General features: G+C 24.8%; 1 protein-coding gene across 1 annotated transcript; it reads right to left on the bottom strand.

Moving 5' to 3' along the window:
* Window positions 1-1,321: 1,321 nt before the first annotated feature.
* Window positions 1,322-17,740, bottom strand: LOC112690671 (putative histone-lysine N-methyltransferase 1). Its single transcript, XM_025564729.1, has 14 exons — window positions 17,304-17,740; window positions 15,330-16,044; window positions 12,525-12,647; window positions 12,188-12,418; window positions 11,954-12,101; window positions 11,413-11,482; window positions 11,174-11,336; window positions 10,874-11,118; window positions 10,580-10,706; window positions 3,981-4,060; window positions 3,282-3,498; window positions 3,078-3,199; window positions 1,530-1,690; window positions 1,322-1,469 (listed from the first exon to the last, which is right to left on the bottom strand). The coding sequence occupies exons 2-14, from the start codon at window positions 16,033-16,035 to the stop codon at window positions 1,322-1,324; spliced, it is 2,541 nt and encodes an 846-aa protein (XP_025420514.1). The 5' UTR covers window positions 16,036-16,044; window positions 17,304-17,740.
* Window positions 17,741-20,801: the final 3,061 nt, after the last annotated feature.

Here is a 20,801-nt window from a genome sequence, read left to right as displayed (position 1 = left end):
TTTGATACTCGAACATTTAATGAATACATTTGTTTTAAAAGTTTCAGATTTAAAATGAATTACTGACAAAGACGTACATTATACGCAATTCATGAAGGCTCAAGAATAGTATTAAATAGTATATAAAATCTATTTTTTTTAATCGTGACATACAAAAATAAAAAAAATGAATGGATAGTTCGTGTTATTTCAAAAATTATTTATTATTTCATCATTTTAGATATTTAATGCATATAAATGCATATTTTTTATAAAATTTTTAAGGAATTTTTTTGGGCATGAACTTACGAACCCTGGTTATGACGATCAACTTTCCCTTTCGAATGTTACCGATTTAGATTTATCGAATTCAATGACGCAAAACGATTTTTGTCGCGGCAAAGCGACGTAACGTTATGAACCAAAATAACAAATCTTATTATTGTTCATAGATAATATCAATGGGCACTTTATTGATAACTTACAAAAACTTAAGAGCTTATTTTTCACAACAGTAAATGAGAGTATGCTCTACGTAGTTTAAATATTGAAGTTCAGGATTTTAAAAGTTGTGGTATGTGTACACACTGTACTTGTTCAATTAGAACCAAACTATGAATCTGTGTATAATTTATTTTAATTTTAAAAAAGAATTAATTGTTATCTGTTATTTTTTCTTCATGTAATTTGAAGTTAAAATATTAAAATAAAATTGTGATAGGCTATAAATATTATAATATTAATGTATTAAAGGACAATAAAAAATAAAATTGCTATGGCAATATTAGGTCCTTAGTTTTAGTATTTTATAGTTGTAAATAACAAAACAAAAAAATTAACAAGTTACATATGATTCTTTTAATAACAATAAGTAATGAAATAAACAGTAATCATCTAAAATAATTAAATAATTTTGGTTTTACATCCTTACACATTTAAAAAATAAATTTTATAAAAATACTCAAGAAATAATTAATTTATTTATAACTAAATATTAAGAATTAATAGAAGTAACCAAATTTTTCATTGCTGCTAAATTATTTTGAAAGGATAGAAATATGCTTAAAAACGAAATTCTGAAAAAGGTTTTATAATACATTATAACAATTGAAAATTATTAACTAATGTAGGCTTCATAATACATACTTGTCTTTCATCAAACAAAAGTCAACTACTTTTTCTTTATTTAAATTTATTAAATTATTGTCAAAAGCAATAATCGCTTTGAAAAATTCATCAATAATTATACGAGATTCTAGTATTTGTTCAATTTTCAATTTTTTTATTCTGAAATGGATAATATATTTTATAATATTAAAATATACAACTTATATTTCATAATTCATACATACTTTGACATAACCTTAATTATATTTGATATTTTTTGGCAATACTCTTCAATTTCATCATAAAAATATGTTTTTAAAAGTAAACAATTGGGTTTTTCAAATGATCTATGACTGATTCCTTTAGATTTATAGATATTTATGCTGTTAAAATCAAAAAATGTTGTTAAATTATTAAAATAATTATCAACATCTATTATTTACCAAAACATATCAACTTCTTTTAAAATATTCAGTAAAACATTATCAATATTAGAAGAATAATTAACACTTGATATATTTAAGTCATTTGTTAAAGAAATTGATAATGACTCATCATTTATTATTTCACAATCCAATTTTCTTTTTAAAAATTTTCTAGCATTCTGAAATATAATAATCAAAAGAATTTATAAATAAATAACTAGATTGAAAACATATTTAATACATAATGTACATATTATACATTTGTTAGTTTAATGATAATAACAAACAAGTTAAAAAATCTAAATACAAGCAATACCACTCCATAAAGTCACAACTAGTGTACATAAATTTATATCCTTAAAATACTACATGCAAATGACTTCTTATAAAATTATTACAATTTTAATTTAAAATTGTGGTAATAAATATTTTCATTATTACACTTTATATTTTGTAAAAATGAAAAAAAAAATTATTGTTATGGATTTTTTTTTAGATTGTTATAGATGATAGTCTTTACAAACATCATTATACTGGGGGACCACACAATCAATATTAAACTATTTCCAATTATTAGAGTAGATTTTACTACAAATTTACGATATATAAATACAAGTCACAAAATAATATATGAAGGGTTGGTTATGCTATTCCCAAATATCTCGAGGCTAACCACTCAAGTATAACATTAAGTATCAAAAATATTAAATATTTAAAATAGAACGTATTTTAGAAGACTGGGATACTGAACATTAAAGGTATAGGACAATTATAAGATACTATTCTGGACATAAATCATATTTTATCCAGGTCAAAATATGTTTGCTACCTGTAAAGATCACAATACCATACAAGAATGGGTTATGGAACAGACCAATTACCAGATATGTCCTATCGTAGCAAGCACCTTCACACCAGTTAATTTTCTAAAGAAATTAAATGTTTTAGACTTAGAATATTTACAATAAATAGAGTTCAACTTAATTTTAATTATTATTTGAAACATTCTATCACACTTCTTAACATCAAAACCGTTAAACTGATGGTACACAACATTATATTCCATGTTCAAAAAGTTGTAACAAAATAATTTATAAAAATTCAATATAAATATTAAATTTTTAAGGTAGTTATGAATAAAATATCATTAATATTCTCTAAAAATTAATTCTGTTGAAATTTATGAAAAAAAGTAATAGGAAAAATGAAAATTTTAATTATTTACTTTTTAGCAATTATCTATCTTATATCATTTCATGACCACTATTATCTAAAAAATTTATATTTTTAAAGTTAATAAACCCCTATTCAAATTTGAGCTGTCACTAAAATAAAGCCAATTTCGATAGATATTAATTTACTTGCTTGGATTGTAACCAGTAACCACAGATATATTATATCAGTGACTGGGTCAACTAAAGTGTTGTTTATTATTATATACTGGTAGGTTTATAAATTGTTGATAAATTTGAAATAATAACTATTAAAACACAAGTGAACAATTATTATGAAAAATAAATTATAATTTGTAATTAATTGAGTATAGCACTAAAAAGTGAATCTTACCATTAAATCATTAAAAAGCATGTCAGTAATATGATAATATTCATAAGGTAAAGCAATAAATATTTCTGTACAATATTTAATCAAGTTATAAATCTCGTTCCAGTTAAGACTATTTTCAGATACTATTGAACAAAATAAAAAACTATAAATTACTTCTTCATGCACAGATATAAATACAATATTTTGAATATAATTTTAACTTACTTAACTTTTGTAAATCCTTAAAAAAACATTCCATCCAATCTAATTGTTTTAGAGGCCCTTTAAGAAACTGCTGGGGTACTATTATGCCCCAATGTTCTTTAAGCTTTAATAAACATTTTGTTAAATTAAGTGGTGGTGTTAGTGAATACATTTTCCACCAAGCTTTTTTTGTGAAAATAGAATATTCTTTATTTTGACCTACAGCAAATTTTAAAACCTGTTGAATTATATCAAAATTAGTTATTAAATAAATATAATATTAATATTAATATAATATAATATTAATTAAAAAAGAAAAACAAGATTTTAATCATAATTTTTACTTTAAACTAATGAAAAATTAAAAAAAAATTCTGAATGAAGTATAACATAAAGATATATGTTTTTTTGTGTACTAAATTATACAAAATAATAAATGTTAAGAACATATTTCTATCTTATCAATAGTCAAATGTCTAAATTTAATTGGTATAAAAGTTATTACAATTAAAAATTAAATCAACTATTGTTTGTTGAGTTATATTTTTTATCTTCATTTAATTACTTCCATGGCAAATAACTTAAGATACATAGTAATATTTAAACATTTTGATTTATATTAAAATGTTTTATATAAATAAATTTGATTGTTAAAGCATTGAAAATTAGAATTGACAAAATAATTTAAATATTGAACTAACATAATCAATTTATACATACTCTGGCTATAATGTGTTCCAAATGTGACTCAAATTGCATTATTAGTTTGTTTTCAATTATTGGATATTTTTTAACAGCCTCTAAAATATAATTACTGATGAACTAATAATGATATAACTAATGAAAATGATAGAAATATTATAATATTGAAAATGATAAAACATACTTACTAATTACAATACAATTATATTTAACCAGATTTTTGTATTATTATTATAACAACAAACTATAAATATACAATACTTAACACAAAAATAAATCCTAAGTTTAAATATTTATAACAGTGTAATAGTTAATAAATGTCTATGTTTTGGAAACAATAATCAAGAACCAAAATCAAAAATAATCTAATGTTCAATTTCAATACAAAAAAAATTATTCTGGAGAAAATATAAATAACTAACAGATATTACACACTTAAATAAAATTATTACATTGTATAGTAAACATGGTAGATAAATATTCATTTATCTAGAAAAACCAGAGGTATCTAAATTATCAATATGTTTTTTAAAACCTGTAAAATCATTGTCTTTGAAAACACAAATTAAATGATATATTTATAGTATGGGTTGAGATGGAAAACTAATTAAAATAATTGTGAATTTAATGAAAAAATATAATTAAAATATAATATAAATTCATTATATTTATAAAAGTAAAAGTTGTAAGTACATTATCAATGCTAATTCAGAATAAACTTCATTAATTTTCAAACTGATTAATATTTATAGAAAATATATTTTGAACATAGTATTAGACAATTTACAACTGTTAAAACTAGTGAAAAATTAATACATTTTTTTGAGTATAAAGAAGTTTTGATTTCATTATTAAATATTTTTTTGTGAGTTAATTAATTAAATTAACTAGCAAATATTTATGTATACACATAATTAAATTGTTACTGTCTACATTAAATATATAATATAACTATAGTAAAGTTCACAGATTTCTTTCTTTTGAATAATTCCATAACGCATTAAGTAATTGAAATATTGAAGTACTTTAAAATATATTTAGAATTTATTAAAAATGATCAAAATTTAGAAGACCATGTGAGTGGGCCACTTTTTTATAAACATGATATTAAAATTATTTTCATAAAATACAATCAATTCAGTTTCCAATAAATTAAGATTAGTTATCATATATAATTAATTTGGTAACTTTACTAGGCATTTGGTAAGATAAAACACAATTTATATAAAATAATAAATACTTTTATTCAATAGTATGAAAATTAGAAGTAATTCATACATTATTTCAGTCTATATTCTTAATAACAATATATTTTTTTATACTTAAAAAGTAAAGAAAAAGTTGGTAAAACTTATTATATCACTTAATATAACAAATAATATTACATGTTTCAATTAAATTGATTAGAGTAATAAAATGTAATACAGTAGAATACTAACATTTATTCCAAATTACTTATTCTCATATGATATAAACATTCAAACATGTTTACAAACAAGAATTTAATAATCAAAATTAAATAAAATGAATACTTAAACCTAATAAACAATTGATTTAATAGGCGATTTTGGTATTAAGCTTAAAAAAATTATTTTCTCTAGTAAACAACTTAACCAATTGTTTCAAATACTGATATTTTCTGATATAGGTATAGAATGAACAAATTTGTAATGGTTATTTAAGAGGTATTTTTTACATAAATATATAATTAATTTGTTTCTTTATTCATTCTAAATTCGTAAGTCATTAAAAAAAAAAAAAAAAAAACAGTATTTTGTAATTCAAGGAACAAAAAAAAAAAAATTAATTAAATGTATTGTTTTAAAAAAAATATTATAAATTTCAAGAATTTATTTTAGTTTTATAAAATATTTATAAATATTTATAAATATTTAAATTCAAGGTTTTATTTGAAATAATAAAATAAAAAGTTCTTTTATTTATTTTTATTATTTTTAAAAACTATTAAATATATTATGTTTTTAATAAATATGTATTGTTCCTATAGATACCTTCATTTTTGAGTATTACGTACCATCTGTAACCTGATGAAGACACGTCAAGCACTACCTGAAAAAATCCGAATTAAATTTTATTTATATAAAGAATACCTTTTTATACTCATTTGATACAATTAAGCTATACATAATTATAAATATGCTACGGATTATAATGAAAATCATGTGTTGCGTTATTATTATTATTTATTATAAAGGACTACCTACTCAAGTATTTTGAAAATTAATTTTTTTTTTATCCACAACAAAAGGTATACTTATGTCTTAAAATGTAAAGTTTTATTTTTCGGAAAGATATTAAATACAATTATATTTGTAAACACTTACCAATTATCATGAAAATTAGATATGACTACTTAATATTTATTTATTTTAGTTACATTATTTTGTATACAAATTAATGAAACTATTATCCTAATAATTAAGTTAATATTCATAAACCTAATATTTAACCAAATTAAATATCCTCGTAGATATAAAATATTTAAGTTCAATAAACTCAAATTTTTAGAGCCAATAAGATGTAGTTCTAGGTTAGAAGAGCAAGTCTTTTTTTATTAGTAGTATGTTGATATAAAACAAATGTAATGATTGAATAATCAATGAATTTGGTAAATAATTCTAGGAAAAGGTTATATGTAGGTATGGGATATATCTTGTCAAATACAATTGTATTGGGCAATACAAAATTTTAAAATGAATGCTTATATTTCTAGATTGCTAATATTTAGTATGACGTCGTCATACTAGGAAATAGTCGCCAGGAGATAGGACACATTGCGGAAAAGTTAATTGCATCTAGTTAGAAGATGGGTCTCACAATTAACGGAGCAAAAACAAAATACATGCTAATGACATGCCACACGCCCGCTAAGAACAATCAGATAGTCGGACTATACACCGTCGAACAGGTCGATGATTTTAAGTACTTGGGGGTTAATATCAACTATAAAAATGACATGCATAATGAAGTTAGACTTAGAATTAACTCGGCGAACCGAGCATACTTCTCAATGAATAAATTATTAAGCTCAAAAATGCTATCATGGGCGACAAAGGATAAAGGTATGTAACATATTTACACCCAATAGTCATGTATTTTAGTGAGACGTGGTCGACGACTAAAGGGGATGAGGAGAAACTTCTTATCTTCGAGAAAAAAGTGCCAAAGAAAATATACGGTCCTGTCAGAAATGAAATAACTGGGGTATATAAAAGGAGAAAAAATACCATTTTGGAATCTCTGTACCAAGTATTAAATGCTTTCTAAATTCCAAGCGTTTAGAATGGGCGGGCCATATGTGGCGCGTTGAAGAAAGCATAATCCGGGAGGTACTGATAAATAAACTAGCTGGCAAGCGCCCCAGGGGAACACCTCGACAATGATGGAAAGATAGAGTCAATGCAGATATAAGAATAATAGACGGAATAGCAGACATCAAGACCGCTACTGACCGTGACGTGTGGAGAGGATTAGTAGAAGCTGCAAAAGGCCTGAATGGCCCATAAAGCAAAAAATAAAATAAAAATATTCACTACATTTCTTTTTAAATATATCATTAAACACAAAGTGATTTGTTTTTTCAAAAAAATTTCATTTGGGAGACACAACCAATGAAAATTATTATATAAATTATATATATTTCTATTAACTATTGGTATTAAATTATTGGTATTTCTATTAACTAATCTAAGTAGTTTTGCTGTATTACATTTATTACCTAATAGTCTTGTAATATCTAAAATCATCATTTAAAGATATTTAAAACCGTTTTGATTATAGTATCAAATACAAAATTATACATTTTTAATAAAGCTTATAAAATAAATTATAAATAATTTATAGGAACTTTTAATCAATACTAATAATTTTTAAGATTTATTAAATAAGAAGTTAACAACTGATGTTACATTTATAGGTCTTTAAAGTAAAATGTACACATTATGAATTTAATTCTGTTTTCTATCAGTCTTGTCTTTTTAGCAAAATGCATTCTTAATAATGATTGAAAGATATCTTTGAATAATTTGTAAATATTTGTGGAAAATAAAATTAAAATTTTAACTGCACTTTCTACAATGTTGAATGGTCTCTCGTTGTAACAAAATAATAGCCAGTTAGAAATTTTGAAGATATTTTTTAAATTTTTAATACACTAACCTTCGAACCAGTATTCACATTAACGTTTACATAGGGTTACAATATAAGACCAATTTTTAAAACTTTAAAATTTGGTGAGCCATAGTAAAAGAAGCAAATATGAAAATAAGTCATTAAAGTTGACCATTAGCATTTATTTTAAATAATTACATTTTACAATTGAACCAATGCATTAAAATAAGTGCTTAACACAGTTATGTTTGCAATGCCGATATGAATATATATTATACTTAGACATTTTATAATTTAGCTGGTGAACAATACTAGAGAAAAATATAATACTGATAAACGCTAAAATGATATGAAGCAATTTGAAAATGTAGCATGGGCCAGATAAAAAAAGTATAGGAGCCGCCAGTTGCCCATTCCTGCTATAAACCATTAATTGCAGCTTTATAAGAAATCAGTACAAGTACGAACAATAATAAACATCAACTTAAGGCAAAAATTAAGTTTAATTAACTAAATTCTTAGAAATGGCACTGATGATTTGCTATTGGAATGAAATCCTGATAAAGTTTCAAGATGTTAGTAAAACACTTCAAGGGGAATATGTAAAATTAGATCAGATGATAATGCTATACAAAACGCTAGAATTGTATTTAATGGTATTAAGGAATGAAGAACGATTTTCAACCTTTGAAAGCAAAACAAAGTTAATATGTGGTTCTCAAGATTATAAAAAAGATAAACAAAGAAAAAAATTGAAGTTATCTTATGGTTAATGTAACAAGTATCGAGTTTGATAGACGAAAGTCATTCATAACAAATTTTAATTACAGCGCAATTAATACGTGATAAGTGATAACCTATATAGCGAAAAAAAGTTGCTTATTTGCAATTAAGACACTCCTTCAAATTGTTATGGAGATTAAATGAACTGGAAAAATATGAATTGAAAGAAAAGGCAAACAACTTATTAAAAATTATTCTTCAGACTTAGATTTAATATTTTCTGAAGAATGTTAAACTAAAAACTAGCCAAGGGAGAATTAAAGCAATGTATAAGAAAACAATATTAGATATTTTGAAGCTGTTTTAAGATGAAGAAGCATTGTTAATGGGACATCAAGTGAATTATTTTGTATATTGCTCGACAAAGAAAAAATATTTATTATAATTTCTAACATTCGAAAACAGATTGGAACTCCAAAAAGAGTATTTTTATTTTATTTTATTTTTATTTCATTAATCCACAGCAATCAAGAGTTTTGGATATTAAATTATTTTTAGTACGAGTGGTGCAATAGTTTTGCTTTTGTTTGTAAGGTTTTTGTTAGTGTCATACACATTGGTTGGGGTGGGAAATCTAGGTAGTTTTTTCTCTTTTGAAAGTTATCCTCTAACAAAATCACCGATGACCAGAATTGAACTGGTGAAAGTGTGTTTAAACATTGTCACCTTACCTTCCTCAGCTATTCCCCCCCCCCTCTAAGAATAAGTATGGTCACTAGTTGAAATAAAAAAATTGTAATTATTATCAAAATTGGAAAGAGTAACAAAATTATATTTAACTTTTAAAGTAATCCATATTTTAATTTATTTGTGTATTTCCTAATATATTAGCAGACATAATATATGTGTCACCTGAAATATTGATAATTTAGGAAATTATGTCAATTCCTAGGAAATTATGACAATTCCTAATAGTGGAAGGAAATGATATCATTGCATAGTTGTCATCGTTTCCGTAGTTAATTATTCAATGTTATCACGGATCGCTCTCTTAAGCCGTATCCAGACTAGATGACCAAGGGTAGTGAAGGCACATGTGACGACCTTATTTGGTGATGTTGGTTTACAGCAAATGTGCCTTCGGTCGCTTTTGATCAGGGAGCCGTACATCAAAGGAATTTATTATCGATTTGGATGTGATTTGTTGATATTTTAGTCTTTGTTAACAATTAATCCAAATGGATATATAAAATAAATTGTGTGCATTCGCAGGTTAAACAAGCTTAAACCAGCTTCCAAACACGGATTAACAACAAATTCGGAATAAGTTTGGGTAGTATGCCAATATTCTCACATCTAAACACAGCCAATGTCGAATGTGGTTACGTTGGATTTCAATTACTTTGGTCGTCTAGCCTGAACACAATTAGATTTTTATCATCTTTTACCAAGAATTTTATTTGAGAAAAATCTATTATAATATTTGATTGTGGTTCTTCATTACTTGAATTGTATCATTTTACATTTTAAACTATTTAAACAGGTATTGAAAAAGTATTTAAAATGTACAGAATATTAGTTAAATATAATTTAAAAATTACAATAAACAAAATTGAACTAAAAAAAAATTTAGTTTGTTGATATAATAATTATTACATTAATAACTAGATTAAGAAGCTACAATACAATACATTAAATATATGTACTTGTCTGCAGTAATAATATAAATTGTTTTTTAATCATAATGATTTGTTAACACTAACCTTGAAATATTTCAGATTTGCTGGAATTTTTGACTGATACCAAATGTTGAAGCCATGCTGAATTTTTTACAGGTATTCCATTAATTTCTGATTTTATGCTTAATATTTTATCATCTGTTATTAAAGTCTGCAAACAATAAATTTACTAGTATTTGTTTTTCTTATTGATATGTAATTAAAAGCATACAAATAGTTTACTAAAAAAAATTTTAACAATTATGTCAAAAATCTAATTTTATATACAAGGCTTGTTAAATAAATAATAAGATATATCATTAAAAATAAACTACTTACTACACAATTTACTCTCTCTTTCACAGACATGGCACATTTTAAAATAGAATCATCAGCATTCGTACTGTTATTATTTGTTGTCATGGGTTGACCTTTTAATCGCGGATGATTATTTGAAAGCATTTCCAATAACCATCGAGTGGCTTCCCTTGCTCGGTAACCAAGTGCATTTTCATTTTTTTTTATGCAGTCAAGTTCTTGTAAGACCCGCCATGGTAACACAATAGTTAAATAACCATTATAGTCTAAATAAAATAAGTTTTACAATAAGATATATTTTTTTGGTTTATATTACTTTACCAGGTAAATATTTATCTATAATTATAGTAATGGATTTTAAGTCTGATAAAAGTATGTTTGTGTCAACCACTAAACAGTTATTTATTAGATCACTGTGCATAATTGTATCAGGGGTCCATTCCATAGGTTCATAAGAGTATGTTGTTTTTCTTAAGTCATTAACCTTTTTAAATCATAAAAATAATTTAAATTATATAAATTAAATTTTAAAATATATGAAATATTATTAGGTATTTTACTTTGTCAACAATATTGCTGGGTTCATTTATAGTTTCCCAATCCATAGAATCATTTTCGTTACATTGTGTACTAAATAAAAATAAATAATATAATTTTGATTATTAGATTATCATGTTATTAAGTATAAGATTTTAATCATGTATATAAGATACATAATATATCCATCAATATAATCCATTTATTTCTTGTTAGTTTCCAATAGTAATATCGTCCAAATTGTTGTATATTTTACTATTATTATTATGGTTAAATAATTTGAAAAATAGTTTGAAATATATGAAAATAATATATGAAAAATTATTTACTAATTGACTATTTGCTAACAATCATCAGGTGCATGTTGGCCATACTCATTTTTTATGCTTCTAACTAATTTATACAGTCAAGCTACTAGAACTTGAATTGCAGGTAGTAAAAATGTAATTTAAGTTATATTAACTCTAGATACTAAATAATATATAATATTTGATAAACAAAAAGTATCAGAATAGTCCAAGATTTCTAACATAACAAAATGTTCAAAATTATTTGTATACTTACTCAGCATAACAATTGTTGTAGTTGTTTCTTTTTTCCAATCTTTGCTGAACAGAATAAGTTTGAGGCATAATAAAACTAAAGGAATTTAATTCGGTTTCTTTCTTTTTTAAAATATCTTCATTTTCCAATTTTTTGGATATAATTGTTTCTGTATTTAAAATGTTACATAAAAAATTATTGTTTAAAAGTAAATATTAAATCATCAAAAATAAATAAAAAAAAAAAAAAACTCACCAGAAGGTTTAGATGAAATCATGTTTTTTGGTACGACTGGTTTTTGTTGTACAGTGATCAGTTGTTTATTCAATATTTGATTGATATTTAAATTATTTAAAAGAGGTTTTTTATGAGTTGATGCAAGGATTGAATCACTTTTTGTGGTAGTTTGAAATGATTTATTTAATCTCTTCGTTTTGTTTTTAATGTTATGGTTAAGTAAATTATTATTTTGCTGTATATTATTCACTAAATTTAATCAAAACAAAGAATATAATGAAAACAATTATATTAATAGTAAAATATATAAAATATTATTTATGAATAACTTAATAAATTTTAATAGTTTACTTACACGATGAAGACTTTTTTATTATTTCACTTTTTGAAATATTATTATTAATAGAACATTTTGATTTGGCATTCATTTCTTCTTTAGCTCTAATAAGTCTATATTGTACAGAGGTTACAGAGTTTGCTGTTTAATGTAAAATAAAGTAAAAACATAATTGTTAACTTAAGTAGTTTATATTATGTAATTAAGACTAGATTATTTTTTCAATATAATTTAATATTATTTTTTGGTATTGGGAATGTGGCGCCCCATCGCCCACTGTAATACTAATAAATACTACATTGCAATAGCCCTGCCCTGATCTTTATTGGTTGAGGTAAACTGATCCTCCAGTTTGAAGGATTAGTGCTGGGTTAACAATCGACCATTATAAAAAACTATTACTCTAAAACTATTCCTCTACTCAAAACCAAACAAAATGCTTCAAAATAGTGGATCTAAGAAAAACAAAAATGGAAACAGGAAATTGGAAATGTTTTTGGGCTCAAGGAACGTTCACAAATTATTTAACACATGATGCAAAAAATATACAAGTCAAGATGTGGATATTCAAGAAATTAGGAAACAAGAAACATAAACCTTGAGGCAGGATCCTACGGCGAGTGGTGTGGTACAGCGCGGTACTATAAACGCGCCGTGGGATTGGTGGGGCGCGGCGCGACCGTTCTTGATGATTGTCGGTCTTTGTGACACGCGTCAAAGGAAATGTTGCATGGCTCGTCATATGATTAACGGTAATCCCACGGCTCGCGACAATCTACCGCGCCGTGGGATCCCGCCTTTAGACATAAAAATCATACAATTTTTAATGGAAAATGTTATGATCAACAATTTGGTATAGTTTTTAGAGTCTACATATTCCTAATACTAGCTATAATATTATTTAAATCAACTAACTCAAAAATTTCATTACTAACAATAAAAACATAACATATATTATAAAATTAATATAATAAAGGGAGGCTATAAAAAGTATGAAAAGTTCTAAGAAAAGGAAGATGGAACACTAATTACTGCCTAATTAAATATCATAGAATGATGGAGGACATATTTTGAACATCTTCTCAACTGTTATAAACTTCACATGGACGAATTGAGAACCAAACTAAAATTAATAAGTAGCAACATCAAAGCAAGAAGTTAAGGTATATATATATATATATATGAGACAGAAGAACCATAAGTTACCAGGAGAGGACAATGTACAAGATGAAATTATGAAAATGCTAAACGAGGACTCATTAACGGATTTATATAGTTTAATAACCCATATTTGGGAAAAATAGGGATTACCAGAAAGTTGGAATGTTGCAGTAATATGCCCAATCCATAAGAAATACGATTCTCAAATCTGTGATAATTATAGCTTTGCTGAATGTGGTCTACAAAGTATTGTTTTATTACATATTAGATAGGATTAAGTCAATAGTCAGAGATTCTGGGAAATTATCAAAGTGGTTTCAGACCCAATAGGTCAACAATGGGAATTCAATAAGAGTATATGTATTATCATTGATTATAAATAGTACTAAATACTATTTATAATCAATAATACTATTTGTGGATTTCAAAAGAGCCTACGATTCTGGCATCAATTTAGTCTTTTTAACATGTTAAAGAATTCAATTTCCCCCAAAAAAAATTAGTATAATTAATTGAGGCCATTTTAAAAAAAATGAAAACTAAGGTAGTATCAGAAATATTAGACCCAGTTACAGCAAATACTAAAGAGATTAAACAGTAATAACAGAATAGTATTGGGAAACTTGAACATATATATAAATATATAAATTAATTTATGTAGATGATAATATATGATAATTATGTCTTCCAATGTCACTATAAGTTATATAGATGATATGTGATATTGGAAGACACTGAAGAATTGGTAAAATGAGTGTGAGGAAAAACTCATTACGATAGCAAAGAATGTAGGACTGAATATAATCGATGAAATAAGTAAATGATATAAGTTGTCAAGGCAAGGCATATTAACGAGGACTAAGTATGAATGTTTGTGGGGCATATATTTTTGAGAGTAACGCATTTTAAATACTTGGAGCACCTACTAACATAAGATAATTTTTTGAAAATTGAAATTAGTGCTAGGATACAAAAAGACAATAAAGTTTTTTTGATTCTGGAAAAATGCTGAGTTTAAGACCATATCAACAAACCTAAAGATATAGAAGTACATGGCCCTGATATGATTTATAGTATATTATGATATAGTACTATATGCCTCAGAATAGCAAAAGAAACTAAACTATAAGTATTTGAAACGAAAATTCTATGAAAAATCTATGGCCCAGACATGAACACCCACATGAGAGAATGGTATATACGACATAATAAAGAATTTGTAGAATTGTTCCAAAGATCGAATATCGAAAATTAAATAAAAAAAGGAGTTTGAAGCGGGCAGGACATGAATGACAAACAGCAGGGTCTATAGTCGTAACAACCATTGAAGAGAACCAGGTCGATAAGAGATCACTAGGAAGGCCACATTTATGCTGGGAAAACTATAAATCAATTGTAAACAATTATTCTGGGCGTGTACAGGATATTTAAGGAATGGTAAGAAAATATTTAACAAGATTTAGTTATCACATATATCAAATTTTATCTTAGAAGAATATTTAAAATAAATTAGATAAAATGTAAAATAATTTGAATGATTAGGAATATCAGTATCTGTATTGTTCTATTAAAAATGTTTAATATTAAATGAGAGAAGAGTTGTAAATACCAATTAGAATTGAACAATTTTAGATTAAGGAATATAATATTATTGTAACTTACTAAATTTATTCGTATTGTTATATATACAACTATTATTTTTCATGTCAATAGAATTTTTTTTTTGAATTGTTAATTTTGTTTTACACTCATTTTGCGTTGAAACATTAATATCAAACTGACTAGGTGCATGACTTTTTGTAAAATTATCTTGACGATTTGAACTTTGTGAAAAGTTATTGGAATATTTTGTTGATCCCAAATTTTTATCATAATCTAGTGAAATAATGTTGGATAATTTTTTATTAGCTTTAATAGATTCTAATCGACGTTGCATCAAACCCCCTCCTTTATGTATTGGTTTTGATAAACAACTTATATTATAATTAGTTTGAGGATTAATATTTCCATTTTTAACCGTGGTTGAGTTAAATGAAGAAACATTAGTTAATTTAGAATCTGTTTTAGATGAAGATGGCCATTGCTGTCTATTTTTTTTCTTTAATTCATGAGCACTAAATGATATATTTTTAGTATCAATATTATGAAAATTTGTATCCTTTTCAATATTTCTATTATTCATCAAAGTTGATTTTGCTTTATTAATTTTCTGAAGCATCTGATTAGAACTTGAAGAAGCTGCTCTAGCCGCTTGTATACGTTCCTCCAAAGATGTTCCATAAGTGGTATTTCCCATTTCAATAGTATATCCTGGTACACTAATTTCGGGTCTTCCCAACACTGATCCCATATTCTGACTTTTGTCCATTGTAAACACCTGTTAAAATTAACTTATTTCTTGTAAAATGTTAAAGAATATTTTAATTTATACATGGTTTAAAACAATTTATTATTAATATCAATTAGAAAATAAATATGTGGAGTGACCATTAACAAAAAAAAAAAAAAATCTAGAATAGAATAACACTAAAATAGAAAAGGTGGCTGTACTTTTTTTTCAAGAAATAACCGTTACAAATTTGTTAATTTTTATCTTATTGAAATCTTAGGCCATTATAATTTAAAACTATAAATCTTAAGAATTATTTAATATTAGAACCAAAACAATTTAAGTATGGTATATAAAGTTTTTACTTAATATACTCAGGACATAAACATATGATAATTGATAAATTTTCTAGCTTGAATAGTTGAATATTATATATATATATATTTTTTTTAGTGCTATATAGGCCATCAAGGATTTTGCATACTTCAACCAAACTTCTCCATTAATTCCGGTCCATTGCATCCTCCAATCTCCAATAATTTAATTTTATCCAATTAATACATTAATTATATCAGTTGCAAATTTAAAATAATTAAATCTAAAGATTTTTTCCAAAAATTTTTTAGTAGATATTATACTATTATATACATTTATACACTTTATAGAAGAAATTAAATAAAATATAAAAAATGCTTTGATAGGTTATTATGTTTTTTAATTATAAGCTATAACTTTTTGTTTTATATAATCCATGTAAAAATTTTAGTTTTAAAAATAATATTAAATTATTTGGTACTAAATGAGAATTACATTAATTGTTTAAAATGATCACAGTAATTATATATTTACTAGTAAACTTGAAACATTTTATAAATAGAATATGAATTTAAAATAAAAATCATATTAACATTATTAAGTAATATTAAAAGATATATTTGTTATCAGTTATTATTTAACGCTTCATTTTAACACACTCAGTTTTGTGTTTTAATTATGTCAATAAATAATTAAAATAATAATAAGAGTTAATTTATTAGTACTATTTTGGTTTATTTGATTGCTTTTTTATAGTGTTTTAATGAAAGCAAAAAAAAAATAATAATAATACAAGTTAAAATAAATCGAAAAATAAACCTCCTATTTGTCCATAACTTAATTTATAGAAAATCGAATAGGTTATATCAAATAAACATTGAAAATATTAGTAAGTAGAACAATAATTAGCATATATTATATTCTGTATTTTTGATACTTTGAACTAATAAATAAGATTTATACGGCAGTTGGCAACCAAGGATAATACTTACATGTTACTAAGCCAAAAAGCAACCACTAATGATCAAGGACAATTGGTTAAGTCGAACAATTTAAACTATACTTTAACATTCTACAGATATATGTAGAACCTTATTGAAAAATAAAATAACAATAACAATTCACTGCAGCAAAACAATGTGTTTGTAACAATGTGAATTTGAAAAAATTAAAACTGGTATTAATATTATAGTGTTTAATTTATTACTAAAAATTGTAAAGCTGATAAGGGTGATAAGATGATTTTTTTTTTTGTGAAACCGTTGGATTTAGCTATAAAACCATATAACCTCGACAAAGATATCGAAAAACAATAACAACATTTTACATGGTTGAAGATCGGGAGATGTTAATATTTAACAGTACGATTGTAGGTGTGAACTAGAAATAAAATTATAGATTTTCGTTCGTTACTTCTTTGAATAAACTATGTGCGACGTGTTTTTTTATCTATTGATATGATACTTGGTATATGGTATTACTCTATGTTTTTATCAATGTGTAAATATTATCACAGATATAGATAATAATTCGGAATTATAATAATTATAAATTATATATTTATGTAAACTTGATCATATTATTATTGTAGTAATAATCCCAATAATATGAGAATATATATGAAATTATTATAATAGGTATTATCATATATTGGTATACATTCGAGTTTTGTCAAAGAATTATATTCTATGATTCTATGGTTCATTGTATATTACACTCTGCACCAACTTAGTAACCTCCAAGTAACGTTTTTATTGTTAAGAAATCGAAAAATTATACTTTTCGTTATATATCTTAATGCCATCGATAATTTTTTAATTAATCTATTCAATATCGACAGTTATTATTTTTAATTCCTTTCACGAAATTAAAATGGACCTATATTTAAATTTAATCATTGTTACAGTTCTGCTCTAAATTCCATATATTATTGAATTATCCAAAACATATTAAAAATAATTTGAGTTATTTTATCCACTACAAAAATGCTCTAATCTCTGAACATCATTCTATACCGGCAACCCAATAAAAATACTATAAAGCATTGGTGTCGTGATTTGTAAGTTTATGACCCGCCTGCTTTACCAATCAAATAAAATTACGTCATAGTGCCTCTAGTGGAAGGATTCTACTATATGTTATAGGAATTAGTAGCGTATATAAGTTTTTTCGGAGGGGGCTAATTATGTATTTGATTTTTGGGTAGAAGGGAAGGAGGAAGCACACTATTACGAAAAAAATTACTTTAACACTATAAGACTTCTCGACTGTCTTTACACCATCACAGAAATAAGAAACTCAATTTTTTTAATGATTTATTATTTTTTAAAAGTATAAAAACTACATTGTAATAAGCAAATTTTTTATTAGAGTCACTCAAAATTCACCACATATTTTTTTAAAAGAATAAACATATTTTATAAATATAAAATTTTAAATTATCGCATAAGCAACTTTCTCAGTGTCACGAAAAATTTTCGGAACCCCCAGCATTAAGATATATCCATGCTAAAAATAACAATCTTTAACGATGTTGTTTTTTATTTCGGTGGGGTCCTGGTCCCCCTCACCCCCTCATAAATACGCCCCTGATAGGTATTTGTCAACTAAATTGTCTTATTATAAATTATTCTTATTGTTCTTTGGATAACAAATACAAATAGAAATAACAAATTAAAAAAAAAGTTTAAAAATTAAATAGGTAGGTTTTTTTAAACTCACAACTCTATTAGGTAGATAGTATTGTGGACAATTACATTTTTAGAAACAATGATACGAAAACATATATACATAAAATATAATATTCGTTTATTTGTCACTTCAATGAGTTAGAAAAATTTTAATTAAGAAAAAATAACCACTGGTCGAATGACGATTACTTACTTATGTATTAAATATTTCTCACTTTTGTTCACAATTGAAAAAGGTATAAGTAATACGATGATTTCAATCAAAATTATATAACTGTTATTAAAAAATAAAAATGATTCGTTGTGGTCGGTAACAAACGTAAAATGAAAATGAATAGTGTTCATAAAAATACTTTATGTTGATGTATTATCATATTTCGCCGGTCGTGTTAATCTATTCATTAAAATATCTATGCTCCCATTCTTTTTGATGTCCCTAGTATTGACTGCTATAAAAAATAAAAATTAATACCATATTATATCAAAAATAATCAATAGTATCAATGATTATTATAATTGTCAGATGCGATAGCCTAAGATCAATTTTGATTAATATACGCCAGGGAAGTATAGGTAATTAAAAATCCATACCAAAATTACGGAAGTTCTTTGTTCATATAGATACTCAACATACATGTGTATCGTTGCATCATCGGCAGAAAGAGCTATGTTAGTACGTGGCATTTGAGGTATGTCAGATTTGTAAATCTATCTTAATTAATATAATTAATATATCAATAAAAAAGCACCTATGTGACAATGTTTTTCGAAAGAGTTGCTTATGTGTTCGATTAAGCGTAGAAGTGGTAGAGTGGTTCTAAAACCAAATTGAAATATTGGAATCAGGGGCGTACTCAGGAATTTTTTAGGGGGGTCCAACATTTTTATTTTATCAATACCAAAAAACTACTGTTAATAACTATAGTAATAGTCACAATAGTTATCACATCACACATATTCTGCACAATGGTTTACTACAATAGGTAGATACTATAATTTGAAATAAATTTTTGTTTGGTTGTAAAATGTTATAAAAAAATACATTATTTCACTAACAATAATAAACAATATTAAAAAAGCAGTATAAATTAAACATGGTTCATACATTATAGGTATATTATATAATCTATAAACTTTGTATATTGAAGATAATGGGAAATAAAAATACATTTTATACTATTTACTATTAAACCATTGAGAAAGTAAAAATTTCAATAAGGAGGAGTCCGGAGCCGAATCCCTCCCCCTCTTGGGTACGCCCCTGGTTGGAATTATTTTTGTGCAGTCTAGGTGATAATAATTATATAATAATATAATTATATAATTATATATAATTAATAATAATAGGTAAACTTCTAGAGTGTATAATTTTTTCAAACATTTTTGATATAAATGTTAACAGACTAATCGGTCTGTACATTTTCGGTTTTTATTGAGAATTACAATTGCTTTTTTCCAGTTATGTGGAAAACAACCAAGATGAAGTAGAATATTGAAAATAGAAGTAATATAAAGAATTGTTTTACAAGGTAGTTTTTTTAAGCATAAGATTAGTGATACAATTGTAATCCGGAGATTTTTAGCAGGTAGTCTTTTGATAATAATTTTTTCTCCGTCGGGAGTAACATAGTGTTACGTAGGTTTTCTGGAAAAACTATATTTTTCTGCGTCAAATATGACAAGCCATGATGGGGTACGAAATGGGGAATAATGTTTGTTTCTTGATTAAGTAATCTATTAGTAACCTTCTATAAGATAGTCATTTTGAAAAATATTTAACAAACATTTTCATAAGAATTA

The sequence above is a fragment of the Sipha flava genome, unplaced genomic scaffold, assembly GCF_003268045.1.
Source record: "Sipha flava isolate LNK unplaced genomic scaffold, YSA_version1 516_pilon_pilon, whole genome shotgun sequence".
In the NCBI taxonomy this organism is placed as follows: domain Eukaryota; kingdom Metazoa; phylum Arthropoda; class Insecta; order Hemiptera; family Aphididae; genus Sipha; species Sipha flava.
Note: the sequence above shows the minus strand (reverse complement) of the source record. Positions and strands in the feature narration are given on the sequence as shown.